The following is a 15,413-nucleotide window of genomic DNA, read 5'->3' on the forward strand; positions in this document are numbered from 1 at the left end:
CACACGAGGTCGGTCAGGGTTTGTCCTGCGGAAGACGCTTGTCGTTACCGTGGTGACGGCTCACCCTGTTGTCTCCAAGCAGGCTCTGCAGCTCGTGGCGGTGGCCCTCGCCTGCCTCGCGCCCACCGCCCAGCTCCAGTTTGGGAAGGAACTGTTTGAGTGCGGTGGTGCAGTAGCGGTTCCAGCGGGTGGGTCGATGGGGGCGCCACGCCATGAGCTTGTCCCTCAGCGTCTTCTCGATCCTGCGTGGAGACCAGAGGGGTGTTGACAAGAATCTCTGTCTCAACTTCTGTGTTCAAGACTAAAGTCATGCAAAGTAAAAAAATAAAAATAAAAATAAACTTATAATAGAAAACATTAAAAAAAAAAATTTCTATTGAGCACCTAAAAAAGTGCAACAGAAATGTTGATGCATCATCATTTACTAAGTGAAGAAGCGTTTATATCCTGTATGTACTTCATTGCGTGTTCATTATTCATGTGTTGTTCAACAAAGAACTCCTTTTTAATGCTTAATGTGTGTTTTTGAATATTTTGGATTCATTGTAATCACCAGTAAATAGCAGATTAACAGAACGCTCCCCACTTTGTGATGCGATAGACCAGGGGTGTAAACCAGCACGTAGAGATATGCTAGGAAGCTATACTGTATGCAGCTCAAGTTGCTCTTATTCATCCGATTCTGACATTTTTTCTTAATATTTGGACTTTTCTCCTGTAAAATTACAGCAGTTTTTTCCATTTCTGCTGTTTTTGTTTTTTTTAATTTTTCAACTATTTCACTTCAGCTTTCCTCTTGTAAATTTTCTCTTTAAATCTTTTAAAACAATAATGTATTTTCTTTATTTCAACATTGTTACAAAAATTTTAGAAGTTTATTCTCATAAAATTGCAACTCTTCTCTCATTAGAAAACTTTTTTTTCCTCTTAATATTTTGACTTTACTCTGGTAAAATTACTATGCTTGATTTTTTTGGTATAATTTTCAAAATATTTCAAATTTCTTCTTGTACATTTTCTTCTCCTAATATTTGGACTTTATTCCTGTGTTACAAATTTCCCTCCAACCTAAGTTTCCAAATTCATTTCATTATTCATTGTTTTTTAATTAAAAAAAAAAAAAAAACTTTTTTCTTGAATATTTCAACTTCATGCTACTAAAATGCCATTTTTCCTCCTACTTTATTCTTGCAAAATGATGGCTTTTTTTCCCCTTGCTAGACTACAACTCTTTTCTAAATATTTAGACTTTTGCTTGATTTTCTCATGTTTGCTGCTCTTGTTTTTAAGCTTCCTTGCTCAATTACATTTTTAGACTCTGCTGCAGGCTGCAAATGGCCCCCGGGCCGCACTTTGGACACCCCCTGGCATCGGATAGACGTATATAATCATAAAAATGGAAACGGACGTCGTCGTTCAAATGTAAAACCAGAAATGATGATTTTCACACGGCAAGAGACGCATTGAGGCTACAAAGAGTCGTTTGACAGCAGAGGCAGAAGAAATGAAAGTCAAGGACTTTCAAGGACCATTCCAGACTTTTCCTCACCTGTCCTGAAGTTGTACTGCAGTTGCTTTATCAGAGCGCCTGTACGCCAGCTCCTCTGGCTGCACACACACACACACACAAACACACACACACACGTTAGCATCCAAGACAATGACATCAGAGTACAGAAGACGGGAGTAGTGTCACCTGCACACTGCAGATTCCAGGGTGGGGGAAGGAGCGGGTGAAAAACGGCTTCCACCATTTGCTTCTGGTGACGTCGAAGCTGATCCTCATGGGGGAGACGTGCTCTTGCATGTTGAACCACACCTGGAGACGTCTTCAAGCTAAGTACGTGTACATCATGCATTCACAGTCGCAGCGCGCCTGTCCGTACATACGTTGTCAGCGTTGACCAGGCAGCCGACGGCCTGCAGGGGGCAGAAGGTGTCGTACTGGCCGTAGTACTGACCGCTGCTGGGGTTCCAGATCAGGTAGCGGCCTTGCTCCAGCGTCAGCACGTAGGCGGTGGGGCCCTGGGACACAAAACACACAATGAGGACATTCTTCTTGTGCCCATAATACAAACATGGCAGCCTAAGCAAGAGACGTGGTTGAATGAAGGACAGTCTTGACATGCAGCGGGTGTGGAAAAGTGTTGCCCCCTTCCTGATTTCTTTTTGCATGTTTGTCACACTTAAATGTTTCAGCTCATCAAACAAATGTAAATATCAGTCAATGACAACACAACTCAACACAAAATGCAGTTGTTGTTTTTGAAGGAATTTTGCAGAATTGTTGTCATTCGGCCACATTGGAGGCTTTTCCAGCATGAAGCGCCTTTTCAAGGTCATGCCGCAGCAACCAGTGTTTGTTGCGCTGAGAGAGATACACAACGTAACAAACACATGGAACGCACAAAAGCGAAAGGCGACGGACAGTACCGAGACGAGGGTGCGAGACCTCCCAATTTTACGGCTTAAAGCGGTATGCAAATGTGAATGGGCTTCATTTGAAATGACGTGTTTGAAATGAAATGAAGTGAGGAAGAATAGAAACTCTTTGGATGTCTCAGCACCTTTGAAGAAAGCCGAGGACAGCGTTGAGTGACAAGCCATACGACGACAAATGACAAGAAATGTAATCATAATGGATGACCTCCGGTATGGCCGTGCCCACGATCAGCCACGCCTTCTTGCCCAGGTACAGGAAGTAGTTGCACAGCAAGACTGCGTGCTCCTCCTCATCGCCCGCCAGCAACGTCAGGAATTGCTGAAAAATAATCAAATCAAATAAAAAACAACAACATTGAATTCAAAAATAAAATACAAATAAACATAACATTCTTATATGATGTTGCTGAATTGTAGCAAGTTACTTAAAATTTTATTTATTTTTTGAGTTTTATTTATTCTAAATGGGATCCTGTTTAAGAAAAAATGCTAGGAATAAATTAAGTGTGTTGTTTATTGTGTACCGTGGTGTGAAAAAGTGTTTGCCCCCTCCCTGATTTATTGTTTTTCCCCATGTTTTTCACATTTAAATGTTTCAGGTCATCAAACAAATGTAAATATTAGTCAATGACAACACAACTCAACACAAAATGCACTTTTTAAATGAAACTTTTTACTATTAAAGGAGAAAAAAAATCCAAAGCTACATGTCCCTGTGTGAAAAAGTGATGGCCCCCTAAAGATAATAACTTGGGTCATCTTTGCAGAATTGTTGTCATTCAGCCACATTGGAGGCTTTTCCAGCATGAAGCGCCTTTTCAAGGTCATGCCACAGCATCTCAATAGGATTCAGGTCGGGACTTGGACTAGACCACTCCAAAGTCTTCATCCATTCAGAGGTGGACTTGCTGGTGTGTTTTGGATCATTGTCCTGCTGCAGAACCCAAGTTGCTTTCAGCTTGAGGTCACCAACATTCTCCTTCAGCACAATTCATGCTTCCATTTATCACAGCAAGTCTTCCAGGTCCTGAAGACCATCACACTACCACCACCACATTTTACTGTTGCTATCATGTTCTTGTTCTGCGCTGTTGTTTTTACGCCAGATGTAATGGGACACACACCTTCCAAAAAGTTCAACTCTTGTCTCGTCAGACCACAGAGTATTTTCCCAAAGGTCTTGGGGATCATCAAGATGTTTTCTGGCCTTTATGTTGTTTTTGTTCAGCAGTGGTTTTGGTCTTGGAACTCTGCCATGCAGGCCGTTTTTGCCCAGTGTCTTTCTTATGGTGGAGTCATGAACTCTGACCTTAACTGAGGCAAGTGAGGCCTGCAGTTCTTTGGATGTTGTTGTGGGGTCTTTTGCGACCTCTTGGATGAGTTGTTGCCGTGCTCTTGGGATGATTTTGGTTGGCCGGCCACTCCTGGGAAGGTTCACCACTGTTCCATGTTTTCACCATTTGTGGATAATGGCTCTCACTGTGGTTGGCTGGAGTCCCAAAGCTTTAGTAATGGCTTTAGAACCTTTTCCACACTGATAGATCTCATATAATCACTTTTTTCACACAGGGCCATTTAAGTTTGGATTTTTTTTTCTCCGTTAATAATAAAAAGGTTCATTTAAAAACAGCATTTTGTGTTGAGTTGTGTTGTCATTGACTAATATTTACATTTGTTTGTTCATCTGAAACATTTAAGTGTGACAAACATGCAAGAACGTCCGAAATCAGGAAGGGGGCAAACACCTTTAGACACCACCGTCCATGACAGGTACATGGGGTGGTAGTACTTACATCACAGGTGCTCCACAGGTCACAAATACCCGCAAAGGAAACTCTGTCTGGCAGAGAGGGGATAAGCGACACAAAGCGGGCGATCTGAGCCTGCGTAAAAAAGTCGTACACACGTTCAAATCAATAAATCTAATCATATGAAATAAAATAAATAAATAAGATCATAAAAAGGCATGCGTTGATGAATATGAAGTCATGTGCCCATCAAAATAAAATAATAACATAAGTCAAAATAAAATAATACAATAATAAAAAGTCACAAGTTAATGCAAAAAAATAAAATACTAAAAAGTCACAAGTTAATAATAATAAAATGCTAAAATAAGAAAAAGGTGTATGTAGTAAAATAAAATGTAGAATAACATATTATTGTGTAAAAATCAAATAATAAAATGTAAAAGAATGTATAGAAATAAAATAAGATGAAAGTCACATGTTAAGGCATAAAAATAAAATCCACGTGCTACTGTATAAAAATGTTACCATAAAAAGTCCCGTGTTCGTGCATAAAAATGAAATTGTCATGTGCTGATGTCCAAAAATAAAAACTAAAATCATGTTAATGTATAAAGTAAAAGAATAAAGAGTCATGCGTTCTAAGAATAAAAACTAATGGGCTCATGTCCAAAATAAAGAAGAGTCAGGTGCTAATGCATAAAAATGAAATAGCACTGAAAAGTCCCATGTGCGTGACGCAGCTGTAGAAGAGGAGCGTCACATGACCACGCTACATTGCCCACACTCACCGTAGCTTCCTGGGGGTTGTCGGGGAAGGCGTCCAGTATTTCCTGCGGGGGGTTGAGGGGGCGAAGGTACCTGGTGATGAACACCGTCTTCCCGTTGAGGTTGATGACTGTGGTCGTGCACGGTCGGCCCGGAAAGTCGCTGGCGGCCAACCTCTCGAACTTCTCCGAGGCCTGCAGCAGACGCTCGTCCTCCTGGCTGTCAAACTGCAGACAGGTAAATGTAGCAAGGTGTAGCACAGCACAGCAGGGGGTGTTCCAGGCTGGGACAATGCATGCGTGTGTTGGTTACCTTGAGTTCCTTTATCTACAACACGCACAGGAAGCAAAGGACACAATGAATGACGCCACAATGGAGATGCCCCTTTAAGAAAGAGCTTTCACAGCAAGGGAGCGTCTTCAACCTTTCCATCATGTTGCTGCAGTTTACATCTTCACAGTCTCCCTCACGTCTTGGCTCAACTTTTCAACCTGCGTCTTTTCATCAAACCCCCTTCCTCATGGACATGACCCGCCCCACCCCGCCCCGTCCCACCGTCTACACGCCCACCACTTTGTTAAAAACACACAAACAGGCTTTGCTACACATCTTAAATGAAAGCTCTGTCAGCTGCGGCCATGGAAGCTGTGCCATTCACCCTGCGCTTGATCTTCAGCAAATGCGCTAACCTAGCATGATGCTAAAATGTAATGTTAGCACTGTAGCGTCACACTGCTATGCTAGCGTTGCTAACTCCTTCATGCTACTATGCTGTATGCCCCGGGGTGTCCAAAGTGTAGCCCGTGGCACATTCTTAAAATATAACTTAACAAAAAAATCCAAAAGCTGGAAAAATCTGCATTTTACAAGAAAAAAGTTAAAATATTAAGAAAAAAAGTCATCATTTTACTAGAAAAACATTGTAATATTATGAGGAAAGTAGCACAAAGTAGCATAAAGTTGAAATATTAAGAGAGTTGAAGACTCGACGAACGGGAGACTCTGCCAGACGTTCCCAGCACACCCTCACTACACGTTTGGGTCTGCCCGGCATCCCCCCCGCCATCTAATCCCACTCATCGCCAGGTGGTGATCAGTTGACAGATCAGCCCCTCTCTGCACCCGCGAGTGCAGAACATGCGGACGCAGGTCTGATGACACGACGACAAAGTCGATCATAGGACCCGTGGCCTAGCGTGTCCTGGTGCCATGTGCACTTGTGGACATCCTTATGTTGGAACATGGCGTTTGTGATGGACAAACTGTGGTCGAGGAGGCCGTTTCTCCCAATCACGCCCCTCCAGGTCACACTGTCATTGCCCACATGGGTCTCCTGGTAGAACTACGGAGTCACCAGCTGGGGTGCTCTCCAACATCCCTCTGATGGACGCCAAGAAGGCTGGGTCTAGTATGTTGGGGGAAAAAGGAGCAAATTGACAGTAATGGTCTTTTTCACCTACAGGACAAAGCTGAGATGTGAGTTTTTTCTTGAAATATATACCGTACAAAATATACAAAATATGTCCAAAATATCAAAAGCTTTCATGTTTCACTATGTGGCCCTCGCTGGAAAAGGTTTGGACACCCCTGGCGTATCGATATCGGACAAGTACGCACTCACAGTGGATATGTCAAAAGTACATCAAGCACACAACAGCGCTACTTGGAGACAGAAAGGCAGCTAATTAGCATTAAAGCTGCACACGCACACGCAGAGTAGGACTTGGTAAAAGCACTTTGTGTCTGCCTTCCAGCAAGGTGGCTAACACACTTGCAATACAATAAGTACTGCGGACGTGTGACACTTATTTACTGCAACGCTGGACGTTGAGAGGTTGTACGGACGGTCCCTTGCGGTGAAAGACCAAACATGCAAAGAGAAAAGGGATGAGCTTCGTGGCATGCATCTCAGAAGCGGGCGCATGCTAGCAGACCTTCTCCCTGATGGACTCTCCAGGTACCAGCTGGGGCTCGATGGTGATGAAGAGCGTGATGAAGGCGCCCTCGCAGAGGCTCTGCATAGTCGTGTCATAGGCGCCATTGTTGCCATGGCTGTGCTCCTTGCTGTAGCCTAGCAACACGGCGGGCGTGTTCACCTTGAAGGTTCCATCAATCTGCGCGCACACACATTTCCACAGCAGAAACATACTGAATCCATACAGGACACTTGGCAGTTACACTCCATACAGAGCAGAGGTTAACTGGTGGTAGGAAAAGCTCTCAAGTTGAACGAGGCTGATGTTCTCCAGGAAATACCTCCATCAAGTTGTGCAAAGTTTGACGAAACAATGCATAGGCAGCGAGGTCATCATGGTGGCTCACTTCTTTTTACACTTGTAAGCGGGTTAAAAGAAACGAAATGAGAGAAGCATCTCCTGCACAGGTCACCTTGCTGTCATTGAAGCAAAGACGTAGTGTTTTATTGTGCTTGACTTCTTTTTACACTTGTACCGCTCTGCTCACGAATTGTGTGATTGAACCATGACGACGAGGCAGCGGCCACGTGTATCACACGGTCACGTACCCGTTCAGACATCAGACTGGAAGTCACGTTCCCCCTACTCCTGCGCAATTAAAAAACAAACTACACAATGAAATATTGATGTATTATTAAATACATGATATATTATGACATTATATTAAAAAAATCACGAGTCTTGCTTTTCAACAGCACACATGGAGAGGGTTTTCCAGGTGTACGACATCTCCTGCAGGTTTGTCTTCTGTTTGGTGGATTTATTTACAGCAGGATGTGGTGAACTGTGATTTTTATGCTCGTTGGCTGTGCTTTGCTTTGCAGCAACATGGAAACAGTCAGTGCAATGCAACCTAATCATTTTAAGTATGCAAACAAAGGCGCATAATGAACAGAAATCAATAAGGGAATGAATTCAATACGAGGCTTATTACTGAGCCAAATGGACACATGAGCGTATATAGCATGAGATTACGCCCCGAGAGAAAGTTCACAGCAGCACAGAGCTAGCATGATTAAAGCTCACCTGCGTGTATTTACGCACAGCGCTGGTGAAAGGTGAAAGGAAGAATAGAGGATACACGTCTGTCTGTGCAGCGTCGGTGAAAGTCATACACATAAGTCTCAATCTGCGTCACACATGGTGTGTTCAAGGACCGCCGAACAAAGTGGCTGCAACACCCAAAGAAGACGCATTAATCGTGAAAGCATAAATACTTACACGTGCAAAATCGGGGGATTTCAAACATCGTCAGTGCATCCAGTCAACAAGCAAACGTGTCATAAAGCTGAGAAAACACACTGATTAGTCCCAGCACCGCGTAAGAAGCACACCATATCGATGATCTTGGAAAATCTTCATGGCTGAACACTTTCATGCACCACGTCATCATCAAATGTGCCTATTTGTTCATCTAACGCACCCAACAATGAACAACGTCATGCTGTCACCTTCCTTCTGCGCTGCACTACTTGCCTGCTGTGGCTGTTCACATGAGGCGTTCAAGCACGCTACATAAATCTCAGTGTTCAGCACTAATGTAGTCAAGTTGCTTTTTAATATTTATCCAAGCACCGCCCACAGCAGGGGTGGGCAAACCTTTTGACTCACGGGCCGCATTGGGAAAAAAATTTGGCGCAGGGGCCCATCTATAAAAGGCGGCATCAAACTGAACAAGGCACTTGCTCACGGTGCAATAAAGCCAAAACACCACATCCACAGCAGGTTAACACGTCACATGAATCAACAACTAAGCGCTAAACTTCAAACTGTATTGTGAACACTAACACGTTAGATATCAAGAGGATGTAAACTCCTCCTTGGGTGTTGCACGTAGATATTTGTTTGTATGCCCACAAGGTGCAGTGGGCAGGTTACTTTGTGCGTCATGTGACTTGACGTGTTGTGTTTGGGTGGCTTTTTTTCTACAAGCTACAGATTGCATGTGACTATTTTGGCCACAGTAGCACTGCAAGTCATGGTGTCCGCTACACTTTCCATGTTAAATGTATAAAAAAAAAAAAAAAAAAAAAAAAAAAAAAAAAAAAAAAAGGAATTTGGGCTCGATTAAGAAGCTTGGCGGCCGCCATGTGGCCCGCCGGCCGCAGTCTGCCCATCCCTGCCCTACAGCAATCTGCGTACCCCACTTTGGGAACCAAGGCGGTAGACGATTCCATACGCATCTAGATACCGTACACGGGCTAAGACGACGATTCAAAAACGATGTGTTTTAAAACCAGAACGATTCGATTCAATTCGATACGATTCAACGGTTACATTTGTTAATGTCGACATGAATCTTACATCATTTAAAGCACAGTAGCTTTCCTACTATTTAGCCTAGCTAAATTGTTGTATTTTCTTTTTGTTTATTCTTAGATGGAAGAAGAGTCAGAGTCCTCTCACCCTGGACTGGGAGTAGATGGTGCTGAAAGGAATCTTGACAGAACCCAACCAGTGCTTCTCAACGCGCGTGTGAACCGATTTGCCTTTTTCTTTGTCGCCCTGCGTAGGAGAAGATGAGATGATCACCAAAGAAAAGAACAATTATTGAGCCAGAAGACGCAAACAACTCACCACTCCAATTTCATGAAGCACCTCATCAAAGATGTTGATAAAGACTTCATCTTTCACCGACTGCAAGCTGGCGATGCTGTAGTCCCCGTTTGGTGCACTGACGTGGAACAGCGCCCGCAAAAATCACAACAAGTCATGCATTCAGGCAGAAAAAGTCCATCATAAAAAGTCATTGTTCATGTATGGGGGGGGAAAAAAAAGTCACACATTCACGTACAAATGTAAAATCATAAAACGCCAAGCGATCGTGGATAAAATTGAAATTGCAAAAAGTCATGCTTTCAGGCATAAAGATAAAAGTCACGTTATGTCTAAAATAAAAAGAAGTCATGCAATCATATTTAACATCAAAATAAAACAACAAGCATTCATGCATAAAAATAAAATCATAAAAAGTGATTTTTACTCTCAATTTCCGATTCCGATATCAACTGATACCGATGTAACATCACATATTTTTATGTCAAAAGTTACGAGTAGATTATTAATGAATTACATATTTTATATAACAATACATCTGTGTTGCTTGTCCCTTGATTATTGTTATTTTTGGAAAGATTTTATTTATTTTTAGTTCAAGGGGTATTGTTTAAAATACATGAATTTCCTGATTGTTATTTTGATTGATAACTTTCATCTTATTTTATATTCTTATTTTATTGCATTAAAACTACTCAATGGGATCAATAAAGTTCTTATCTTAGCCATCTGAGAAGATCAAATACATTGTTTTTGGTGCCTAAGTGCTTCCCAAGTATATTCGTGTGTGTGTGTGTGTGTGTGTGTGTGTGTGTGTGTGTGTGTGTGAGTTAGAATGGTGCAATTATCATTTTTGCTTTCTTTTTAAATAATCTTTGTCAATTTTCTTTTTGTAAAATGACTTTATTCCCATATTATAACTTCCCCCCCAACCTAATTTTCCAGAAATGACAACTTTATTTTATTTTGATTCTCGTAATATTCCGACTTTTAAATAATGACATCATTTTCTTTCATATTTCAACTCTGTGCTGCTAAAATAAATTTTTTTTCCCCCTCATAACGTTACGAATTTATTCTCGTAAAAATGACTTTTTCTCGTTACATTATAACTTTTTTCTCTTAATATTTTGCCTTTATTCCTGTACAATCACAGCTGTTTTTTCCCATTTGTTCAGGTTTTTTTTTAATTAAATCAGAATTCAAACACTTTTTCTTTTACTTTCCAACTATTTCAACTTTCTTGTAAATTTTCTTCTTGTAATTTTGACTTGATTGCCATATTTTGACTTTATTCGTGCAATATTATAATTTTTGCAGTAACCTAATTTACCAAAAATTACAACTTTATTCGTTGTTTTGTTGGTTTCTTATACAGTAATTAAAAAAAATCTTCAAGTTTATGCTACTAAAATGACGTGATTCATAACATGATGTTTTTCTTGTAAAATGACTGCTGATTTTTCTAGTTTTTTATTATATAATATATGTTAAAAAAATATATAGAACATATATTAAATCTAAAAAAGAAAGAAAACACACTACAGATCCCCGTCAAAGAAGCTGCGGCCTACAAGTTGAGCTGGAGTGACAGCCACGCCCACCTAAAAGGCAGCTGCAGCTCCTCGTTCCAGCAGGGGTTCGGTCCATCAGCTGTGGTTGTTTGGAAGACGCTGCGCTGGAAGGAGACCTCCACAAATGGCCTCACCTGGACCTGCATCACACCACAACAAACACCATGTTGACTTCCTCACATGATGCAAGTGCGAGTCCTACCTGGCTGACAAGCCAGTCGCTGGCCTGGATGGCGCCCTGCGACGTCTGGACCGCTTTGCTGAGGAAAGATCACAAACAATACGCTTATTAAAAACAACACTGGGTGGCGCCGAGCGCCGGCTTACGCGCACCTGCTCGGAGGCCGACGCACGGGGATGTCGTAGGCTCGCAAGATGTTGACCAGCAGTTTGATGTCGCCGTCAGAAAGATTCTGCGCAGTCACCTTCTTCCTCTCCTTCCGTTGAGGCTTGAGCGGACGCTTAGGCTCAGCCAGGTGGAAGAGGTTGAGCCCAAGAATCCTGGTTTGACCCCACAAACATTTAGTCAGCACTCATGGGAGTCAATGGCAGATAGTCCTCACAAGTCATAGACAATTTATGTGACAACGCAACTCAGTCCCGCCAGGAACCAACATAATGCAGCCAAGATCAAGAATAGAATAGAAACGTCTACTGACTTGTCACTTGGCCTGAGCTGAGCACGTCTTTGCTTCGCTAAATATTCTAAAAATTAAACAAGATCACTGCTTTAGTATAAGGACAAAAATGCCTCAGTTTAAACAAAAACACATTAGAGCAGTGGCGTCCAAAGTGCGGCTCGGGGGTCATTTGTGGCTGTTTTTTTTTATTGGCCCACAGCACATTCTAAAAATAACATTGGACAAGAAAAGCAAAAATATGCTGTAATTTTACAAGAATAAAGTCAAAATATTAAGAGAAAAAAGTTAAAATGTAACGAGAAAAAATTATTTTTACAAGAGAAAGAAGTTGTAACGAGAAAATGTCACATTTTTACAAGAATAACTTAACTTAATTCTCATAACTTTACTTAAGTTTAAATGTTAAAGAAAAAGAGAAATAAATGTTAAAGAAAAAGAGAAATAAATAAAGGAGAATTAGGTTGTGGAAAAAAAAAGTTGAGTTAGTCAAAAAAAACTAAATCTTTTTACGAGAATAAAGTCAAAATATTAAGAGAAAAAAGTTGTAATCACTTGCACTTTTCATAACTTTCATAACTTCAGTAAAGTTGAAATGTTAAAGAAAAACGGCATAATTAAAAAAAAAGTTATAATATTATGAGAAACAAACAAAGTTAACATTTTTGGAAAGTTAGGTTGTGGAAAAAGTTAGAATATGACAATAAAGTCAAAATATTGTGGGAATAAAGTCATAATGACGAGCAGAAAATTTACAAGAAAGTTAGAAAAAAAAGCAGAAATGTAAAAAACAACTCTCTATTTACGAGAATAAAGTCAAAACATTAAGAGAAAAGAGTCACATTTTACAAGATTTTTAGTAGCTTTAGTAAAGTTAAAAAGGTAAAGAAGTAAAGAAAAAAAGATGTAATTTTTTGAAATTATAATTTTATGAGAAACAAACAAAACAAAGTTATCATTTTTGGAAAGTCAGGTTGTGGAAAAAGTTAGAATATGAGAATAAAGTCAAAATATTGTGGGAATAAAGACAAAATTGCGAGTAGAAAATTTACAAGAAGAAAGTTAGAAAATTAAAAAAAAAAAAGAGTAGAACTTAAAATTTAAAAAACAATCTTTTTACAAGAATAAAGTCAAAATACTGAGAAAAAAGTCGTACTCTAACAAGAAAATAAAGTCACAATTTTAAACAAATACAATTATGTGTTTTATTAGCACAGATTTTAAATGTGATATTTCAAAAGTTGTGATATTATGAAAAACAAAACAAAATAAAGTCGGAAAAACTAAGTTGGGGGAAAAAAGTCATAATATTGCAACAAGGAAATTCATGGAGATTATTTAAGAAGAAAGTTGAAGTTTGGAAAATAAAACAACAGCAGCAAAAATGTGACAAAACAGTAAAGTTGATATTAATAATTGGCTTTTTGACCTTTATGACAAAGCTGAGATGCAGTTTTTTTTTCTTGCAATATATATAACTTCGAGCACGAAGCACGTAGCCTAGCATATGATTTTGTCAATCATATGCTAGGCTACGTGCTCGTTCGTCTGCATTTGTCATGGGCACCGCTGAGGACTATAAAAAGTCCAGATATTCAAGATTCAAGATTCAAGAGTTTTATTGTCATATGCACAGTAAAACTGGTGGTTCTGCTATGCAATGAAATTCTTGTTCTGTTCATTCTCCCAAAAAAGACAGAAAGAAAAACACAAGATAAAGAATAAGAACAGAAGAAACATAAATACCAATAAATTAAGCAACAACAACAGAAGAGACATTAATACAAATAAATAATACAAATAAATAAATAAAGTGCTATGAGTGTGTGCGTGTGTTGCGTGCGGCGTGTGTGAGTGCTTCGTTGAGAAGCCTGATGGCCTGTGGGTAAAAGCTGTTTGCCAGCCTTGTGGTCCTGGACTTCAAACTCCTGTAGCGTCTGCCTGACGGTAGGAGTGTGAATAATGAGTGTTGTGGATGTGTGCTGTCCTTGATGAGGTTGTGTGTTCTTCGTAGGACTCTAGTTTTATAAATGTCTTGCAGTGAGGGGAGGGCTGCCCCAACAATGTTCTGTGAGGTCTTGATCACCCGCTGGAGTGCCTTCCTATCACGTGTTGTACAGAGTTTGAAGTCCAGGACCACAAGGCTGGCAAACAGCTTTTACCCACAGGCCATCAGGCTTCTCAACGAAGCACTCACACACGCCGCACGCAACACACGCACACACTCGTAGCACTTTATTATTTATTTATTTGTATTCATGTCTCTTATGTTGTTGTTGCTTAATTTGTTGGTATTTATGTTTCTTATGTTCTTATTCTTTTTCTTATGTTTTCTTTCTTTTTCTGGGAGAATGAACAGAACAAGAATTTCATTGCATAGCAGAACTACCTGATTTACTGTGCATATGACAATAAAACTCTTGAATAGTCAAAATAAAAAGTGGCAAAGTTGCATCCTTTCATTTCTCTGTTTGTGGCCCTTGCTGGAAAAGGTTTGGACACCCCTGCATTAGAGGAAGACTGTGAAAATCGTGACTGCTCGAGCACCGAATAGAAACGTGTGCTGTCCTGTCCTTTCACTTAATTTTAGCTTGGCCATCTTGGCTTTGATATCATTCAAAATAAATACTTATTACTCTGAAATAGGTCGATGAGGACTAAAAGGAGGACATTGGGCTACTAAGAGACATTGATGGACATGAATAGAAATATGGGTAAAAGTAAAGCTAAAGAATGTGCAGCGTATTGTGAGCCATTTGTTTCCTGGCAGGACTGACGACTACACAATATCTACTGGGCTGGGTTGTGGGTTTCAAGCTAGGAGGGGAAAATGGAAAAGAAAGAAGTCAACGTACCCTGGACCAGCACCACTGTTAAACATGCATAGCAGAAGAAAGGATAAGAGATAAATGCAACAGAAAAGATGAAAAAAAGACACTAGCTAGGGTTCAAGAAAAAAAACAACAATTTTGAGTGTACAGTATTTAGGAGAAGTGCTTGAACGGTGCCTTGAACGGTTCCAGAGTAGAGAGCGTAAAGATCCATGAGACCAAGCACATCATACTTACATCAGCCTGTTTTTTATTTCCGCCCTGTCATTCATTTTGACTGGCCACTGACTCCACAGCTCATGGTAATCTAACCTTTCCCTTTCAACTCGAAGATGCCGATCAGGCCCTCTTAGTAAATTTGCTCTCCTTTTGTTAGTTTTGTGTGTGTTTTTGGAAGAAACATGCACAAATACAAGACAGAAACGAGTCATTAGTGCTTTCTCCACAAGGCCAGTAGTCAGTGATGGTGAACACCAGTGTTGCCAGCTCCGCTTATTGCAAGCCACTTTGGGCTTCTCAGGACACTGAATGGACTAGATAGGACAGCTCTAGTCGCGAGAGCTCGGTGCGAGATCCAATCTATTTATCCTCTAAAGCAGGAGGCAGGTCCACTCAGGTTTGGCTGTTTGGCGGTGTCAAATGACGATCGTTAGTATACAAGGGGGGGTAAGCGGGGGGGTGGGGGTGGTGGTGTTGGGGGGGGGGGGGGTTGTCTCTGCCCGCCTAACGATTCTGGCTGAAGATTCTGTGGTCTACCTGCACCTCAAAGAGAAAGAGCACTCGTTTGAGGACAAAAATGCACACATTCTGAACAGAGAAGACTGATGGTTTGAAAGAGGAGTGGACGGAGGGAAGCCACGTACGTTAAGGCTGAGAAGCC

At 40.8% G+C, this 15,413-nt stretch overlaps 1 protein-coding gene across 6 annotated transcripts in view; it reads right to left on the reverse strand.

Annotated features, from left to right (window-relative positions):
• Nucleotides 1-15,413, reverse strand: part of cc2d2a (coiled-coil and C2 domain containing 2A) — a 46,772-nt gene that overhangs the window by 695 nt on the left and 30,664 nt on the right. The window contains exons 25-39 of one of the 6 annotated variants that reach the window (XM_054788590.1): nt 14,558-14,572; nt 11,398-11,565; nt 11,267-11,324; nt 11,095-11,204; nt 9,512-9,608; nt 9,341-9,439; nt 6,893-7,072; nt 5,271-5,285; nt 4,982-5,185; nt 4,236-4,325; nt 2,648-2,761; nt 1,891-2,025; nt 1,697-1,819; nt 1,550-1,608; nt 65-242 (exon numbers count right to left, since the gene is read on the reverse strand). In XM_054788590.1, coding sequence (XP_054644565.1) covers nt 65-242; nt 1,550-1,608; nt 1,697-1,819; nt 1,891-2,025; nt 2,648-2,761; nt 4,236-4,325; nt 4,982-5,185; nt 5,271-5,285; nt 6,893-7,072; nt 9,341-9,439; nt 9,512-9,608; nt 11,095-11,204; nt 11,267-11,324; nt 11,398-11,565; nt 14,558-14,572 — 1,645 coding nt within the window. Of the gene's footprint in view, nt 1-64; nt 243-1,549; nt 1,609-1,696; nt 1,820-1,890; nt 2,026-2,567; nt 2,762-4,235; nt 4,326-4,981; nt 5,186-5,270; nt 5,286-6,892; nt 7,073-9,340; nt 9,440-9,511; nt 9,609-11,094; nt 11,205-11,266; nt 11,325-11,397; nt 11,566-14,557; nt 14,573-15,413 lie in introns of those variants that run through there. The other 5 variants (XM_054788592.1, XM_054788591.1, XM_054788593.1 and 2 more) reach the window with 5 other exon arrangements.

This window comes from Dunckerocampus dactyliophorus, chromosome 10 (genome assembly GCF_027744805.1).
Source record: "Dunckerocampus dactyliophorus isolate RoL2022-P2 chromosome 10, RoL_Ddac_1.1, whole genome shotgun sequence".
Lineage (NCBI taxonomy): Eukaryota > Metazoa > Chordata > Actinopteri > Syngnathiformes > Syngnathidae > Dunckerocampus > Dunckerocampus dactyliophorus.